The 20,053-nt window shown below is 36.2% G+C and overlaps 3 protein-coding genes across 3 annotated transcripts in view; 1 reads left to right on the plus strand and 2 right to left on the minus strand.

The window, feature by feature from the left end:
- LOC306848173 (stromelysin-3-like) overlaps window positions 1-7,574 on the minus strand; it is a 64,016-nt gene extending 56,442 nt beyond the window's left edge. Inside the window, exon 1 of the mRNA XM_079382559.1 lies at window positions 7,309-7,574. Within this exon, the coding sequence (XP_079238685.1) occupies window positions 7,309-7,419 (111 nt within the window). The 5' untranslated portion in view covers window positions 7,420-7,574. The remainder of the gene's footprint in view (window positions 1-7,308) is intronic.
- Window positions 7,575-14,631: 7,057 nt separating this feature from the next.
- LOC306848597 (glutathione S-transferase theta-1-like) lies at window positions 14,632-16,202 on the plus strand. Its single transcript, XM_079383240.1, has 5 exons — window positions 14,632-14,765; window positions 15,091-15,178; window positions 15,258-15,408; window positions 15,561-15,737; window positions 15,817-16,202. The coding sequence occupies exons 1-5, from the start codon at window positions 14,654-14,656 to the stop codon at window positions 16,015-16,017; spliced, it is 729 nt and encodes a 242-aa protein (XP_079239366.1). The 5' UTR covers window positions 14,632-14,653; the 3' UTR covers window positions 16,018-16,202.
- A 1,490-nt stretch (window positions 16,203-17,692) lies between these two features.
- LOC306848694 (uncharacterized protein) lies at window positions 17,693-18,748 on the minus strand (the record flags this gene model as incomplete). Its single annotated transcript, XM_079383397.1, has 1 exon — window positions 17,693-18,748. Exon 1 carries the CDS (start codon window positions 18,656-18,658, stop codon window positions 17,693-17,695), a length of 966 nt encoding a protein of 321 aa, XP_079239523.1. The 5' UTR covers window positions 18,659-18,748.
- Between the last annotated feature and the right edge of the window lie 1,305 nt (window positions 18,749-20,053).

Raw genomic sequence — 20,053 nt, forward strand, 5'->3', positions numbered from 1 at the left:
CAAAATGTGTTAATATATTATTAAATTTTAAAGTTTCTCTTTTGAACATGACTATTTTTCTAACATTAAAAATATTTTGTTCATTGTTAGTTCATTGTAAGTTCATACTATCAATGAAGAATTAACATGCTGTAAAAAATTATATTTTTCATTGTTAGTTCATGTTAATTAATGCATTCCCTACTGTTAACAAATGAGACTTAATTATAAAGTGTTATGAAAACCTTTAATGCTTTATAAGCATTTTTTAAAGATAAAAAAAAAACAGACCCTCTCTCTCTTTCTCTCTCTCACCCAGCTCCTCAATCCACACAGTCACTCACACCCCACCCCACCCCCACCCCCTCACTCAGCTGCAGGCTGACAGGGAACTCTCACTCATTGAAGCATTGTAACAACTGTCTGATAGTTTTAAAATTTTCTCCTCTGCATAGTGTATTGTAAATTCATGAAATTAATCACATATCGTCAGACTGTATTGTTCTGTGTATGTAATTTTTTATGAAGTGTTTGGAAGCTGCTCTTAAAAGATAAAAAAAAAAAAAAATCTCTTTTTTACTGTAACTTTAATAAATTGCCATTAAATCATCGTTCAAGATATCCTAAATCCGTCCGCAATTTAGCATCTTCAGTATTTTGGCATCATGAGAAAAAATGTTTGGTGTGATTTACGTGTTTCTGCTTTGAGGAGTATGAATTTGTTTACAGCCCGTTTTAAAAAAAAACCCACATTAAAATAAATATAGCCGACGTCCTGTTGGTCGTAGCTAATGACTGTAAATTAGAAAGTTGTCCGGATTAATAAGAACAATTTATGTACCGAGTTTGGTGTCTGTAGCTAAAACTAACCCCCCCATTTTTGACAAAAGGTGGCGCTATAGAGTGCCTCTTCCACGCCCGTTTATGAGCTTTTTCCAGTGTCTAACTATCATTAATACTCATATGTGTGTTGAGTTTCATGACATTCTAAACATGTTATCTGCCTCAAAATCACCAGAAACGAATTTTCAACTTTGACACGTTGCCATGGCAACATAATTTTAGATATCAATATTCCCTTCACAGTTTTACATCGGCCGTGTTTTGACATTATTCTGGTGAAGTTTGAAGCAAATCGAGTAAAAATAAGATGCTGAATTCAAATCATTTTGAAAACGACACACTTCCTGCAGCCAGTTGGTGGCGCTATAACTTTCAGTCATAATAGTCACATCTATCCGATCGGCATCATACAACGAACAAACCACTGGAGTTTGATCTACATCATACAATGTATGTGGACGTTATTAGGCATTTCCTGGGTCTCATTTTTCGCAATAACTTCATCGCCTCGCCACGGGCAAACCGTTCGACATATCAAAAATATCTTCGCAATTTAGCGTCCCCAATGTCTTGAGATCATGTTCACCGAGTTTGGTGGTAATCGTATGGAAATCCTCAGAGGAGTATATCAAATTCCAGAGCATGCGCTTTTTAAACAGCCCTGAATAGCCGACTTCCTGTTGGGCGGACCCTAAGACATGCTGTGCGGAAGTTGTTCAGCTCAATGAGTTCTATATGTGTACCGAGTTTCATATGAATACGTGCAAGTATGTGTGAGCTATACATCAAGCTTTCTGACAATTTTCCAGGGGGCGCCGTAGAGCCCCTGTGCCACGCCCGGGTCCCAGCCTCAGCGGCGTCCTAATGGCCGCAGGTTCCAACGTGCGTGCCAATTTTCGAGAGTTTTCGGGCACGTTAAGGCCCCCAAAAGTGCCCGGATGATTGAAATAAAAAAAAAAAAAAAAAAAAAAAAAATAAATAAATATAGCTGCGAGCAGCGATGACGGGCCCAAGCCGTCAGCATACGCCACCCCGGTGGCATCGATAAAACGGTGCCCAGCGAGCACAAGCATTACAGTAACCCTCTGGCAGTTTGGTTTTAAGGGATACGGCAATTAAAGGGTTAATCCAAACCATCAACTCTGTGAAACACACACACACACAGAACAACATATAAAACTTTAAATTCTGTGAAAATATATTTTTCATTGGTAGTTGATGTTAGTTAATGCATTTACTAATGCTAACAAATGAGAAATTATTATAGTTACCAAAGGTTTTAATGATTTATTTTTCCATTAACTAACATGAATATTTTTTTCTAACACAAATGAATAAAGTAAAAAATATATTGTTAATATTTAATGTTATTTGTGAATTAACCAATGTTAAAAAACAACATTATTTAACTGTTGTTAATTTACATCATTAATAAATATATACCATTTAATGTTGATCAAAATCAATTCCAAAATGTGTTAATATATTATTACATTTTAAAGTTTTATCTTTTGAACATGACTATTTTTCTAATATTAAAAATATTTTGTTCATTGTTAGTTCGTTGTAAGTTCATACTATCAATGAAGAATTAACATGCTGTAAAATATATATTTTTCATTGTTAGTTCATGTTAATTAATGCATTCCCTACTGTTAACAAATGAGACTTAATTATAAAGTGTTATCAAAACCTTTAATGCTTTATAAGCATTTTTTAAGGATTTTATTGAGAAGTTTAAACAGACCCTCTCTCTCTCTCTCTCTCCCCCTCCACACTCACTGAACTCACACAGTCAGTCACTCACCCAGTCACCTACCGCACACATTAGAAGCAGTGACAGGAGAACTCTGATAAGTTTTAAATTTTCTCCTCTCCATAGTGTATTGTAAATTCATGAAATTAATTACATATCCTCAGACTGTATTGTTCTGTGTATGTAATTTTTTATGAAGTGTTTGGAAGCTGCTCTTAAAAGATAAAAAAAAAAAAGTTCTCTTTTTTCTGTAACTTTAATAAATTGCCATTAAATCATCGTTCAAGATATCCTAAATCCGTCCACAATTTAGCATCTTCAGTATTTTGGCATCATGAGAAAAAATGTTTGGTGTGATTTCTGTGTTTCTGCTTGAAGGAGTATGAATTTGTTTACAGCCTGTTTAAAAAAAACCCACATTAAAATAAATATAGCCGACTTCCTGTTGGTCGTAGCTAATGACTGTAAATTAGAAAGTTGTCCGGATTAATAAGAACAATTTATGTACCGAGTTTGGTGTCTGTAGCTATCATTATATATATATATATATAAACATTAATAATTATATACCATTTAATGTTGTTCAATATTAATTCCAAAATGTGTTAATATATTATTAAATTTTAAAGTTTATCTTTTGAACATGACTATTTTCTAACATTAAAAAGATTAATAAATGCTTTAAAAAAAAATTGTTCTTTGTTAGTTCATACTATCCTGGAAGAATTAACATGCTGTAAAAATATATTTTTCATTGTTAGTTCACGTTAATTAATGCATTTCCTAATGTTAAGAAATGAGACCTTATTATAAAGTGTTATCAAAACCTTTAATGCTTTATAAGCATTTTTTAAGGATTTTATTGAGAAGTTTAAACAGACCCTCTCTCTCTCTCTCTTTCTCTCCCCCTCCCCCTCCACACTCACTAAACTCACACAGTCAGTCACCCACCCAGTCACCCACCGCACACATTAGAAGCACAGAGACAGGAGAACTCTGATAAGTTTGAAAATTTTCTTTTCGCCATAGTGTATTGTAAATTCATGAAATAATCACATATCCTGAGACTGTATTGTTCTGTGTATGTAATTTTTTATGAAGTGTTTGGAAGCTGCTCTTAAAAGATAAAAAAAAAAAGTGTTCTTTTTTACTGTAACTTTAATAAATTTCCATTAAATCATCGTTCAAGATATCCTAAATCCGTCCGCAATTTAGCATCATCAGTATTTTGGCATCATGAGAAAAAATGTTTGGTGTGATTTCCGTGTTTCTGTTTGGAGGAGTATGAATTTGTTTACAGCCCGTTTAAAAAAAAAACCCACATTAAAATAAATATAGCCGACTTCCTGTTGGTCGTAGCTAATGACTGTAAATTAGAAAGTTGTCCGGATTAATAAGAACAATTTATGTACCGAGTTTGGTGTCTGTAGCTATCATTATATATATATAAACATTAATAATTATATACCATTTAATGTTGATCAATATTAATTCCAAAATGTGTTAATATATTATTACATTTGAAAGTTTATCTTTTGAACATGACTATTTTTCTAACATTAAAAAGATTAATAAATGCTTTAAAAAAATTGTTCTTTGTTAGTTCATACTATCATGGAAGAATTAACATGATGTAAAAATATATTTTTCATTGTTAGTTCACGTTAATTAATGCATTTCCTAATGTTAAGAATTGAGACCTTATTTAATGATTTATAAGCATTTTTTAAAGATTTTAAAAAACAGACCCTCTCTCTCTTTCTCTCTCTCACCCAGCTCCTCAATCCACACAGTCACTCACACAGTCACTCACACCCCACCCCACCCCACCCCTCACTCAGCTGCAGGCTGACAGGGATCTCTCACTCAGAAGCAGTCTAAGAGCTCTCTGATAGTTTTTAAATTTTCTCCTAAGCATAGTGTATTGTAAATTCATGAAATTAATCACATATCCTCAGACTGTATTGTTCTGTGTATGTAATTTTTTATGAAGTGTTTGGAAGCTGCTCTTAAAAGATAAAAAAAAAAAAAAATTTCTTTTTTACTGTAACTTTAATAAATTGCCATTAAATCATCGTTCAAGATATCCTAAATCCGTCCGCAATTTAGCATCTTCAGTATTTTGGCATCATGATAAAAAATGTTTGGTGTGATTTCCGTGTTTCTGCTTGGAGGAGTATTAATTTGTTTACAGCCCGTTTTTAAAAAAAACCCACATTAAAATAAATATAGCCGACTTCCTGTTGGTCGTAGCTAATGACTGTAAATTAGAAAATTGTCCGGATTAATAAGAACAATTTATGTACCGAGTTTGGTGTCTGTAGCTAAAACTAACCCCCTCATTTTTGACAAAAGGTGGCGCTATAGAGTGTCTCTTCCACGCCCGTTTATGAGCTTTTTCCAGTGTCTAACTATCATTAATACTGATATGTGTGTTGAGTTTCATGACATTCTAAACATGTTATCTGCCTCAAAATCACCAGAAACGAATTTTCAACTTTGACACGTTGCCATGGCAACATAATTTTAGATATCAATATTCCCTTCACAGTTTTACATCGGCCGTGTTTTGACATTATTCTGGTGAAGTTTGAAGCAAATCGAGGTAAAAGAAGATGCTGAATTCAAAGCATTTTGAAAACGACACACTTCCTGCAGCCAGTTGGTGGCGCTATAACTTTCAGTCATAATAGTCACATCTATCCGATCGGCATCATACAACGAACAAATCACTGAAGTTTGATATACATCATACAATGTATGTGGACGTTATTAGGCATTTCCTGGGTCTCATTTTTCGCCATAACTTCATCGCCTCGCCACGGGCAAACCGTTCGACATATCAAAAATATCTTCGCAATTTAGCGTCCCCAATGTCTTGAGATCATGTTCACCTAGTTTGGTGGCAATCGTATGGAAATCCTCAGAGGAGTATATCAAATTCCAGAGCATGCGCTTTTTAAACAGCCCTGAATAGCCGACTTCCTGTTGGGCGGAGCCTATGACATGCTGCGCGGAAGTTGTTCGGCTCAATGAGTTCTATATGTGTACCGAGTTTCATATGAATACGTGCAAGTATGTGTGAGCTATACATCAAGCTTTCTGACAATTTTCCAGGGGGCGCCGTAGAGCCCCTGTGCCACGCCCGGGTCCCAGCCTCAGCGGCGTCCTAATGGCCGCAGGTTCCAACGTGCGTGCCAATTTTCGAGAGTTTTCGGGCACGTTAAGGCCCCCAAAAGTGCCCGGATGATTGAAATAAAAAAAAAAAAAAAAAAAAAAAAAAAAAAAAAATAATAATCCTTAGAAGAACAATAGGGCCCTGCGCCTTACTGGCTTGGGCCCTAATAATCCTTAGAAGAACAATAGGGCCCTGCGCCTTACTGGCTTGGGCCCTAATAATCCTTAGAAGAACAATAGGGCCCTGCGCCTTACTGGCTTGGGCCCTAATAAGCACCTACAGATCAAATAAAACTGCTCTTATACAGCGCAGTCCCAGTAAAGGAGTGTATTAACCATAGGCTTTTTTTCCCAATCATTTTGATGTTTTCTTGTGATGTTTCAACTTAACCACTGAATTGACAACTTTTATGCATTTTTATGCTTTCCATATTCAGGCATTCAGCCTAAATTTAATTGAAAATTACATGACTCAAGTGGTGTAAATATTAAGTTGCATATATTAACCTCAAATAAATGGTATGAATGAACTGAGTGTCCTAGAGCCTCATCCTCTGCCAATGTTTTCCGCTCCCGGTTACCAGGTCAAATGTGAAAATGAGACGGGTATGTGAAAATAATAAAAATAACCAAGCATTGTCACGGTTGACAAACAACATAATCTATTCTCTTTTTGCAGTGGACGTGCCTGAGAACAAGGGGCCAACATAGTCATAACAGGAAAAAGGACAGTGCGGTTTCTGAGCAGACTATCACATTCCCTAAATTCTCTCTACAGTAGGCTAAGCATCTGTGTGTGAGAGGGAGTGAGGGAGTGTGTGTCCCTCCAGATGGCACAGAAAAGACAAACTTGCCCATGCCTGCACAATCCCTCGCTCTTTTGTCATAGCCGAAAGAAAACTGACACCATTATATATAAGTTTTACACCTGAGTCATCATAAACACAACACTAAAATACATTCTTCAGTTTTAAGAATGCGATGACAGGTTGGTTAGGTCATTTTAATAAGCAAACAAACACTTCAAATATAGGGAATAAACAGAAAACCATAAAGAAAACAGTAAGCCTGTATGTATATTTTGAATCGAAAAAAGACATTTATCAAGAGCTTTTAGTGGCAGTTTAACAGTTGAATGTGATAAAGTTGTTCTGGTAAGTACATTAAACTTGAATCATAAAACAAACCCAGATGAAACTGACAGGTTCTGGCTCGTAATTGTACAGGTTTCAGACGCTGTTTTACCATTTTTGATTAATGATGATGATGATGATGACCCAGTAACTGAGTCTGGTGCCAATAATCGTAGCAAGACAAAACTCAACAAATGTTGCTTCGTTCATGCTGATCTATTTGCATTTGCCATGTAGCATGAAACTGAAATAAAATGCATTTTATTAAACATTTTAAAGTAAAACTCAAACTTGATTTTTTTGTGGCGAGCTTTACAGCTTTAGAGCAGTGTAAAAATGTAAAATAACCACTTACTAAACAGCAGCCCAACGGTTTTAAAAAGTTAGAATCAAACAATGCATCAAATGTGGTAAACTCACCGGAGGCTCTTTGTGCTTCATGAGTCCTCGTCCTTCATGCAAAGGCATGCATCTCGCGGTCAGGAGCACATGCAGAGCAAAAGCGCCTGACAGAAGCCCGGAGACCCGCATCCTCCTCCTGTATCCTGGAGCTCCGCTGCTGGAAGTGGAAGTGCCTGAGAAGGTTGCGGTGCAAGCTCGCGCGATGCCTGTGGACGACTGCTGCTGCGGAGACTGCACTTATTTATATGCAATGATTTCTTGTTCTCTTTCCTCAAATATGCCGTGTTTTTTTTTCTTATGGGCCGGAGTGACAATATCGCCCGGTCTCACCACGTGACTTTTAACTCTTTTGCTTCTGTAAAGAGCGAATCAACTGAGCTCTGTGGGACACTCATTATAAAATACAGCCTAGTCTAGAGAGTAGAAAACGACCTAATTTTGTTCCAAATTTTATTTCCACCTGGTCTTATTAATTCAGAAATTTGCATTTTCTATAAATGTTTGACATTTAAGATAAGGCCAAATATATAAATGTAGATTGATAAAGATTTATAGCCCATACTAAGATTTACATTTAGATTAATCAAAGAATTACATTGCTTAATGTTATTGTTAAAAATAACCAGTAAATCCTGATAAATATAGCCTAATAAGCAAGAGTGCTGAACAGTTCCAGGTCCATTCAAATAGCCTACAGCACGATGATATTCATTGTTGGGGAGTAACTTGTATATTGTTACGGCATTACGGAAGGGCCATTGTTAAATCAGAGTAGGCTAAAATGAAACCGCAATTTTGATTTGGCGCGTGCCTCCACTCGTTTGCCCAAAGTCGCGAGCTATTTTTATGATTGGAGCCTGTGGCACCGTCGATGATCCGCGGTATTGTCTCACTTTTTGAGTGATTATTTATTAATGTAAACAACAAAATAAACTCTCTGTCTGCGTCCGAAATTACATACTTTCTGAGTAGGTAGCCTACTTCTTTGTTAAAAAGAAGGCCTACGCGTTATGTGTATGAATGTAATCCGGACGTGCACTCTTAAAAATAAAGGTGCTTAAAAGGTTCGTCACAGCGATGCCATAGAAGAACCATTATTGGCTCCACAAAGAACCATTCAGTAACATTTTCTTTAAAGAACCATCTCTTTCTTTTCTGAAGAACCTACTTTCGCCACAAAGTGCCTTTTGTGAAACAGAAAGGTTCTTCAGAAGGTTCTTTATGGAACCATTTCTTCTGGCATCTTAAGCACTTTTCTTTTTCAGTTTAATCTTGTTGCCAATATCATGTGACCAGCATCAGTTGCATCTTTTCAATGCCATTCACGAATGCTCTCCCATGGCCTTATGGGAGTCAGTGTCCATCACATGCACACTTCAAAATCGCCCCAAAGAGTAGCTAGGTCATCCGGGACTTTTCACCTATATTTTATCATAAACTATAAAGAGACTTTGGTTTTATGAATACTGTGAATTTGGACAAACTACTCTTTTCATAGCCTACATTGTTAAAAACTTTTGGTTTTACATTAACTTGTGGTTAGATTTTGACTGGGTGAAGTAATGGGATGCAAGTTTTGACTTTCTGGGCTTCCTGTTTTCCTCGCCAACTCATTTGGGGAAATTCTCCACTATGAGCTCATCCACATATGCAGGTGAACTATACATAAAGAAGTATTTGATTTCCGATGCAGCCTCAAAGTTAGATTCACTCTAGTGTATTAGTTCATTCAGATTTAGTTTTAATAGATTAGTAAATAAGAAAATTACAAAAGATTAATCAACTCGATATTCTATGCTTTTCAGATATTTTCAATGGAAAAACACGTTCAAACTCAACTCAAGGGTTTCTATTTTTCTGTTCCACAAACACTAAAAAGACACCCCTTTCAAATGATAATTGAGAGAAACAGTACTCTCAGCTACAGGCTAAATCAATGCCCCATTGAGGAAATATGAAATCACACCATGCATGACTACTAACCACAAAAAAAAATTATAAATAAATAAATAAAAATAAGATCTCATTTTAGTTTACATGACAACAAGCCAATATAATATCTTATTGGCTCAAAAAAGAAACCCAAGCTTTTTGAATTCTGTTTACAGAAGTGTTGAAAAGACCACAGATCTTTGCACATTCTACATATGGTTTTTGTCAGTGTCTGTAATGACTAACATACCACTGTGTCAGCTATGATCAAGAGGTTGCAGCACAATACAGTAATCAAATATGAAGAACATGTTCAGTCAATCTTTCAAATCGGCCATTACAGATTAATTGGTTACATTATGAAAAGTGCTTATATGTATGTCTAAGTTAATGTTTGAATTGCCTTTTTAACTCTGTATGGGAGTGTATCAAAATGCAGGTGCAGGAGAGCACAAAACCTAATGAGGCTTCATTTAATTTCAATACCCCACCATGAGCCTCAGATGTTGTTTTTCCCTCCCCTGCAAGCCTCTTGGACTAAGGGCTCATAGCTTTGTCACTGCGTCAACCTACAATGCTTATGTAAGCACAACATTATCATCTTTGTTAAAGAAAGCTGAAAAACATATGGCCACATGAATGATGCAGTGATATGATAAATAATATGGTTATTTTACATGCAAAAGTCATATAGGTGTATGCAGTTATAGGTTAACCTGAGGAAAGTTCACCTGCATAGATGTGGATGAGCTCATAGAGGAGAATTTCCCCAAATAAGTTGGAGAGGAAAACAGGAAGCCCAGATAGTCCCAACTTGCATCCAACCTTGCCTAATCAAACTCTGACCACAAGGTAATGTAAAACCACAGGGATGATGGGATGGAAGTTTACCAATTAGATTAACATTACTAAACATCAGTTGCTTAGCCTAAATACAATCAGTAAATATATCCATTTGTTAACATTCGTTATACATTAACATCCAAAGCATTTATTAATCGTAGTTAATATTAATTTTAACATTGACTAATACAATATGAAAATCAAAAGTTGTGTTAATATAATTTAATGGACATAAGCTAACAATGTACAAACAATAACAACTATTAATAAATATCTACTGTAAAAACTGCTTATTTCATGTTAGATGATGCACTAACATTAACTAAGACTTGTTTATGTTAAATGGGAAGGTTTTTATTTACTTATATTTAGACTATGAGAACACCTGCACAAAAACTGCCCACTTGCACAAAAACTGCCCACACCTCCCAACGACCGGGCGCTCTGTCTGTCTCCAGCCGACGTAAGGAAGACCCTATCTAGGATTAACCCACGCAAGGCTGCGGGTCCTGACAACATACCTGGCCGTGCTCTGAGAGACTGTGCTGCACAGCTGACAGATGTCCTAACAGATATCTTCAACACCTCGCTGAGCCAGGCAGTCGTCCCCACATGTCTCAAATCCACAACAATCATACCGGTACCAAAGAAATCACCTGTGTCCTGTCTCAATGACTACCGTCCCATAGCACTGACTCCAATCATGATGAAGTGATTTGAGAGGCTAGTCATGCACAACATCAAAACCAGCCTCCCCAACACACTCGACCCGCTCCAGTTTGCATACCGTCCAAACCGCTCTACGGACGATGCAATTTCCTCCACCCTCCACCTGGCTCTTACCCACCTAGAAAATAAAGACTCCTATGTTAGAATGCTGTTCATTGACTTCAGCTCGGCATTCAACACAATAATCCCACAACAGCTCATAAATAAACTAAACCTGCTGGGCCTTAACAATTCCCTTTGTAACTGGATCCTGGACTTTCTAACTGGAAGACCTCAGTCAGTCCGTGTCGGCAACAACACCTCGAGCACTACCACACTGAGCACAGGTGCCCCACAAGGTTGTGTGCTCAGCCTGTTGCTCTTCACACTGCTGACCCACGACTGCACTGCCAAGTTCAGCTCCAACCACATCAAGTTTGCTGATGACACAACAGTGGTAGGTCTCATCAGCAACAACGATGAAACGCACTACATAGAGGAAGTGGCACAGCTGGCTGAATGGTGTGGCACAAACAATCTGTCCCTCAATGTGGAGAAGACAAAGGAGGTTGTTATGGACTTCAGAAGAAACTCTGCTGACCACCCCCCACTGACCATCGACAGCTCGACTGTGGAGAGAGTCAGCAGCACTAAATTCCTGGGGGTGCACATCACAGAGGATCTCATCTGGACCACCAATACCATGTCACTCTCCAAAAAGGCACAACAGCGCCTACACTTTCTCCGCCGGCTGAAAAGAGCAAGTCTCCCTCCACCCATCCTCACCACATTCTACAGAGGCACCATTGAGAGTGTGCTGACCAGCTGCATCACTGTCTGGTACGGGAACTGCAGTGCTGCTGACCGCAAGACCCTCCAGCGGACAGTGAACACAGCTGCAAAGATCATCGGTGCCCCTCTCCCCTCCATCCTGGAAATTTTCCTTACACGATGCTCCAGCAAAACCAACAGCAGGAACTCCATCCATCCCTCCCACAGTCTCTTCCAGCTCCTACCATCAGGAAGACAGTACCGGAGCATCAGAGCCCGCTCCGCCAGACTGCTCAACAGCTTTTTCCCCCAGGCTGTGAGAGCCCTGAACTCAAACCACCCCGCCCACCTCTGAAACCCCATGCAAACCCCTACCTCCTGAAACATGGACCACCCCCCACCCCAAACCTTACCACACCAAAGAAAAAAACTGCATGGAACTTTTTTATTTATTTATTTATTTATTTTGCAATTCGAAGTGTGCTACACACAGGTGAGTGGGCCTGTACAAACCACCTGTAGTAACACACTCTCCTCTATGTGCACTATGGACACTTTACACTATGTGCACTATGGACACTTTACACACACTGCTGCGTGTACACAATCCCACAAAAGACTCAGCAATATATGTATGTTTACATGCTCATGCACTACAAATCATCCTGCACTGTTCCCCAACCAGCTGCTGACTCAAATGTCTCTCTTTGCACATGTACAGTATTTGTGAAGCATTCGTATAGTCTGTATTTTTTATCTTCTATTTTTTAGTTTGTATAGGGTAAATATTTATGTGAAGCATTCGTATAGTTTGTATTTTTTATCCTTTATCCTTTTAGTTTGTATAGGGTAATATAATGTACTTATAGTTAAATCTGTCAGTAGGTTAGTTGTGTATAGGTTTATAGTGTTTTTTACTTTATTGTTGTATGTCTGTATTTATGTAGCACCGTGGTCCTGCGAGGCACGACATTTCGTTCCACTGTATGTCCCCACATGTAGCGGAATGACAATAAAGCTTGAACTTGAACTTGAACTTGATTTCAAGGCTCATTGGAGTAAATGCACTATTAGCAAATTGAATGAGAAATAAACTCTCATTCAACCTCAAATTTACAAAATGATAGAACAAGTTTTTGATGTGTTGTGTCATCTCCTATCCCCCCCACCCCCATGAATTATAACAAACAAAAATACCAATCCTTAAAAAGGCATATAACATTTTTCCTTTGGGATTGTTTAGAAAATGCATCACCAAATTTAGCACAAGCATTACATGTCTCTCAGAGCAATAAAAAAGTGAATCTGTACCATCTTCCATTTATAGGAGAAAACATGGAGAAACAATCTCAGTCAGACATTTACACAGACCTTTTGGTTCTTATCTGCTATAATCTGGAACCACATGCCTTTTTAAATTCAAACCAGACTTCGAGTGAAGTCTTGCTGGGAGCCTCAGCAGGAAAAACCCACTGGCCTCACCAGAACCATTATATTGGTTCTTCCAAACCACAAGCGTTCTTTGTTTACTTCTCTTTGGAGTTTGATGGGGTTGTGGTGGATGCTCTAACACTTAAACACAGAATACAATGAGTTAAATATGGTATTTTAAATTTGGGTTTGTGATTTCTCTGTGCAGTGTAATATGTGTATACATGTGTCAGCATACCATTACTGTATATGTATCAAAGGGTATATGTATCTCAATATTGTACTTTTCCTTTGAAATACAACACAAAACCAACAAGTACCCACCCTTTTAAGATCCAAAGCACACTAGAATGACCTTAGCTTGAATGCAAATATAGGGCAAATGAGGAGAGGATGTGTAACACAAAGTAACTTCTGATTTATCTCCATAATAATTTTAGGAAGTTGCCTGGATATGATTATCAGTCCAAAGCAGTTTACGTGATTTAATTTGTATCTGATAATAACAATCCCCTGGTTCCCCTTACAGAAATTGCACTCCTTTGATGCTATAGAGCCTAAGGATTTTCCATAATAGACTAAAAGATCATTATAACTTTCTCTCCAAGAAGAAAGTGAAATGATATGAGGGTGAGTAAATTCATTTTAATTTCTGGACATTTGATATACTCACTCGCTGCTTTGCTCCAGAAGGTGCTGATGTACTGACTTTTGAGACTATTTTTTTTTTGTGATAAGAAATAGTGTTGTTGCGCCATCATGTGGCAGAATTCTCCAATTAAAAATTTAGAAACTTTCTGACGTCAATATAAGTGCACACGGCATTTTAAACCTGGAGAGTTTTTTTTATAAATGTATATAAAGTAAAATAAACAGTCAGATCTAAAACAGAAAAAATGTATGATATTCCAAAATTTCAAATTCTCTTTTTTGTAAAGCATTTAATGCTGGAAAGATGCCTGTAAAATAATAGCCTATAAGCATAAAAGTGCTGCATATGGATTTAAATTTGCATTGCTGGAATTAGGCTACAGTAATAGGAGAAAATGTATGCAACGGACGATTTAATTACTGAAGGCTATTACTGAAAACAGGACATAAATCTAAAATAAGCTATAAGCAGGTTTTGCCTAAAACCTTTTTTTGGTAGCCTATAGCCCATATAATAATGCTCTTAAAATATTATGGTAAATGCAAATTACTACTTTGATGACTCTAATATTTTTAGTGACTAAAGAAAAAGAGTTCAAATTCACGGATGGGGTGAATTTGAATGGACTTTAGCATATTGCAGCAATCTTTCTTGACACACACCCCCTAAAACGCACAGAAAATCGAGTTAACCATTATTTGTTGGGAGAATTGCACTTATTAGCATTATTTGACGTTTCTACTCAGTTTCTTTACAATGTGTTTTCTCTCGCTCTCTTTCACGATATCTCAGACAAATTCCACATGACATGCAGACAAGTTTTCTAAGCTCTTGCCATTTGCCTTTGATCATAACACCAAAAGCAAATAATTAGATAAACGAAGCCGACAGCCACAACATGGTAACCTAGTTTTAGGTGTCGCAAGAACATTGTACCACTGACCCCTGGAGGGCGGAGCATAAATACAGACCATATGAGGGTGAGAAGTTTGGCGAATCGCTCATCTTGGACACTTCCCATCCAAAATGCCACTGGAACTGTATCTCGATTTGCATTCCCAGCCATGCCGCTCCGTCTTCCTATTTGCCAAGATAAATAAAATTCCCTTTGAATTCAAAACCGTGGATTTATCTGCAGGTGATTTTTGTTTTATTTTCATGTAGCTGTTTATGGAATTGTGTATGTAATCTTGGTAATCTGCTGTTATAACCTTTAGCTGTTTCACCTGTTCTAAACCTAATGTTTTAACATGTTATATATATATATATATATATATATATATATATATATATATATATATATATATATATATATATATATATATATATATATATATATATTATTTTATTTTTTTACTTTAAGCACAGTTTTAAGTAAATGTTTTATTCGATTTTGCTCTGGTTCCAGTGAAAAAAAAATAGTTTCTGCATTAGTCTTTTTTTTTTTTCTCTGTGCTCTAAAGGTGAACAATATGGAGAGGGTTTTGGTAAGGTCAGCATCATCAGGAAAGTTCCTGTCCTCAAAGATGGAGATTTTATTCTAACAGAGAGGTATGTTTTTACCCTGATTTACATTTGATACATATTTAGATTTTGTAAGACTATGTAAGACTGCATACTTTCTATATAGTATAGCTATACTGCAGTACTTGGCAGCGAAACATCGCACTCCTGACCACTGGTATCCAGCTGACCTGCAGAAGCGTGCACGAGTCGATGAGTTTCTCTCCTGGCAGCACACGAACATAAGAACTCATGGGTCAAAGGTCTTCTGGTTCAGGGTAAGAGTCACTTTATTAAATATTAAACCGTTCATTTGTTGTGTTTGTGTGTACTGATTAAACTGTGATTATGCAAGCTTTCTTTTAGCTGTTTTTTTACTCCGTTTAATGCATGCATTATCCCCAGTCAAACTAATATTTCCCAATTCTAGGGGGTCTTGCCTGCAGTCACTGGGGCCCCGGTGCCTAAGGAGAAGATGGATGCTGCCGTGGAGGATCTCAACACGTCTTTGAAAACCTTTGAGGACAAGTTTCTGCAGAGCAGGCCCTTTATAATAGGAGATAAAATATCTCTGGCTGATCTTGTAGCCATCGTGGAGATAATGCAGGTATATTTTGTGCATTTGATTTCTTAGACCAAGTGCTTTACTTAAACATGGCATATTTACCTGTTTGTGTGTCTTGAAGCCGGTCGGTACAGGTCTAGATGTGTTTCAAGGCAGACCTGCTCTGAGTGCTTGGAGAGACAGAGTTAAGAAGGAGATCGGTGTGGAAGTCTTCGATGAAGCCCATAAGGTTATCATGAATGTTGATACATTGCCACAAACCTTTGAGAACAAAGGTTTACCAGAGTTTCTCAAGCTAAGGATACAGAAAATGTTTAACTGAGTCTGTTTGCATGGTGTAATAGTCTAGTATTAAACTTTAATCTTTAATCAAGTTACTGTGCAGTAATGTGGACTAGATCAAACACAGTTTAGAAAATATTATAGTAGTGAAATCATTGTATTCAAAATAAAAACATTATAATAAAATTATGCTTAAGTGTATGCATTTGTACAGTTTACAGTGCATTCATATATGTGACCCTGGACCACCAAATCAATCACAAGTAGCACAAGTATATTTGTAGCAATAGCCAAAAATAAATTGTATGGGTCAAAATTATGTATTTCTCTTTTATGCCAAAAATCATTAGGATATTTAGTAAAGATCATGTTCCATGAAGATATATTGTAAATTTCCTACCGTAAATATATAAAAACTTCATTTTTGAATAGTAATATGCATTGCTAAGAACTTCATTTGGACAAATTTAAATGTGATTTTTCTCAATAGTGCCAAATAGTGTCCTATCCTAACAAACCATACATCAATGGAAAGCTTATTTATTCATCTTTCAGGTTGAAAATAGAATTAAAAAAATTGATCCTTATGATTGGTTTTGTGGTCCATGATCACATATTATGTGTGTTTCCTTGAATTTTGAAATACCAAAATCTCAAAAACTCACATTTAAACAGTACATTTAAAATTAGCAAAAACTCTAACATGAACTGTTGCATAAATGTTATTTCTTATGCTCAAATAGCATTAAGAAAGCATAGATTTTAGGCTGGTAAAGCCAAAATGCATGTGCAATCCCAAGCTTCAGTTATACTTTATTTTTAGGAGTCCTTGTTACAGTATAATTATACATTTAAGTACTGAGTAATATTAATTAACTGCATATACTTACTATATGGTTAGGGTTAGGGTTTGGCTTAGGGTTACTTGCATGTAATTATGCATAATTTATTGTTATTATAAGTGCATGTAACATGTAACATATAACAGTTATATATATATAGTCTATTAGTTACTATAGTCTATAGTTACATATAGTTGGCTATTTTCAGTTGTTCAGGAACATAATTCATATTAATAATGCAAAGAAAATTTATTGATATGTTTCACCAATCAATAAAATATATGAGTACATGTCTATCTACATAGATCACAAGACAAAAAATGGTTTTATTATCACAGCAAAGATATAGTCATTACTCTAAATAATGTGACTAGAAAATGTATTTTAATAAAATATTAAACAAATACTAACTTGATTCTAGTTATTCCAACTCGATTGCAAAAGAAACCATAAATATTTTACGAGTTGGTGAATCTGTATGGAATCATACAATGTGAATCTAACAAAAACATTTTTATAAATTTTAAAAATTAAGCATGAAGGTCCATCCCTAAACATAACCACACAATTAGATCATACGAAAACATAAGAGTGAGATTCAAACAAATTAGCCACCAAATCACCAAAATGTCAAAATAGTTAAGAATTGTTATGAAATTGAGTTGGTTATTCTCCTGAATATTCAGCAAACTGTAGTATAAAGTCAATCAATTAGTAACAGTTACATGCATTCATTTAACAGATGAGTTACTAAATCTTAATTTTATGTTTACGTTATTACTTACTATTCCTTACTTTATTTTTAAGTGACTAAAAACATTAAGTGTTTGATTTGAATAATTCAAGTCCCTGAAGTAAACTGTATTAATCATATCAAACATCCCCTGTCACAACTGTCTGGCTTTTGCTAGCTTGTTCCTCTGCCTTCCTACAGCAGAACAGACTCCAGAGCTTCTCTTTCAGATACCTGTTCGAAGCTGTCAGAAGGAGAGAAGTCATGCCACTGTAAAAACTAAAGGCACTGGCTAAGGTGTGGTAGGTGATAAATTGCCCAATTAACCTTATAATGATAAACAAAGCCACGATACACAGAGTGGATATATAAACTCCCACCAGGGAGATGGTGATCTTGCAGACCAGGAGGTAGGAGTCAGATCCCTGCACCTGGGTCTGGTTCTTCTTGAGAGCCAGCGTGTGGGCACATAGATGGATGACCATTCTGATAGAGGTGGGCAGCATGATCATCAGAGGGATCGGGCAGAGGAGGCAAAGCAAAGCAGCAGCGTATGCGTTTGCGTTCATCTGTATAGTGAAGGAGGGCATTGGACAGGTCAAGTTGGCGATGTTGTTCGTGTTGTGATTGTTTTCCATTGAATCCTCAATGTTGAGCGAGAGCATAGGAAAGAAGAACAAGGAGGAGAACACACAGCTCAGCAGCACTGCAGCGTTGATCACAGAGGAGATGTTCCTCTTCAGTGCTCGGAAGCACTCGGAGGAGAAATTCACAACTTTGATGCAGTAGAAGAGACTCAGCCATGCAATGGCCCAGAAGCTGATGAAGCTGCAACTCATCATTAGATAGATTTCAGTCCGAATAATTAAAGGATATGGCCTGACGCACCAAATTTGAGGATTCTGAAAGACACTAACCACCATTGCGAAAGTGGCGAGTACCAAGATAATGTTGTTGATGGAGATGACGTTTAGGATCAAACCGACAGTCTGAATGGTCCTGGTCTTCACTTGCTGTTGTATAGTAAAAATGAGGTTAAATATGTTTCCCGAAACACCAACTATCACAAGTGCGACAAAAAAAAGAACGTGCCCAACGAGGGTCATGATGTTGCTCTTCAGAGAGGGAAGCACACAGAGCGGAGTCCTGCATTGATATGAGGTTTGGTGAGATGCGCATTGTCTTATGTAGAAACAGGGACTCAATCTCTTATGCAAAGTGACTTTGTGTGGGTGAATCAGAGTAGGCATTGTTCAAAGCTGAAAACACAAATTAGGTAAAATGAGAGAAATGCACCATGTTTACTACAGTTCAGATTACACAAACCAAGGTAAAACAAGAGATTTTGCGAATTTATTAAATTATCTCAATTTTTCACTTAGGGTGAATATAAAGCTCATGCGTTACACACTGAGACCTGCAATTGTTGTCATATGTATATGTAACAATCAGTATTAAATGTTCATGTAATCAGTGTTCAATTTGCCTATTCAAATCTTGTTTGTTTGCTATTTAGACATAGTTGGAAACATGTTGGATAAAATGCAATCTGTATAATTTTACTATGCAAATATATATAAGATGTGGGGACATCCACATAGGCATAATGGTTTGACAGATGAGACTGTCATGTAGCCTAACAACATGAAAGAAACTCAACATTTAACCTTAAAGATTCTTCTATGCATGGTGTTAAATAAGCTAAATTCGATTTGGCCTTTATGATGTAAATTCATAGCAAATTCACATTCAGATACCGTTCAAAATTTGGGATTTTTTTTTTTTTAAAGAAATGAATAGTTTCTTTCTGCAAAGATGGGTTAAACAGATCAAAAGTGACATTACAGATATCTATATTATGACAGATTTTTATTTCAATTAAAACTTTATACTAATCAAAGAATACTGAAAAGAATACATAACACAAAAATATTAAGAAGCACAACTGCTTTTTAAGCACCAAATCAACATATTAGAAGGATTTGTGAAGGATCATGTGACACTGAAGAGTAATGGCTGCTAAAATTGAGCTTTCCCAGGAATTACATTATTTTAAATTTCACAGTATTACTGTTTTACTGCATTTTTGTTCAAATAAATGAGCCCTGATAAGATACTTTAAAAAAAAAAACATTTAAAAATACTAATTTAAAACGTTTAGTATTAATTAAAAAATTTTAAATATTTTTTTAGGCAGGAATAATCCTTGTATTTATGAGGTCATACTTGATGTTGTCAAGAAATGAACTTGAAATGTTTTGTTTTTGGGGCCACTGTGCTACAGTTAAATTAAAATATGATATATAATATAATATATATATATATATTATATATAGGCTACATAAATTGAAATATATGCATTATAATGAAAAATAATGAAAAATATAATTTCTCATCTGACAAGTTAAAATGAAAAATTAGAAAGAATTAAATTCCACAGTAAAATATGTTTATTAAAATGTATTTAAAATAATGTTAAAGACTGAGAAGGCATAATTCCC

Source organism: Barbus barbus, assembly GCF_936440315.1.
Source record: "Barbus barbus genome assembly, chromosome: 28".
NCBI classification, from domain to species: domain Eukaryota; kingdom Metazoa; phylum Chordata; class Actinopteri; order Cypriniformes; family Cyprinidae; genus Barbus; species Barbus barbus.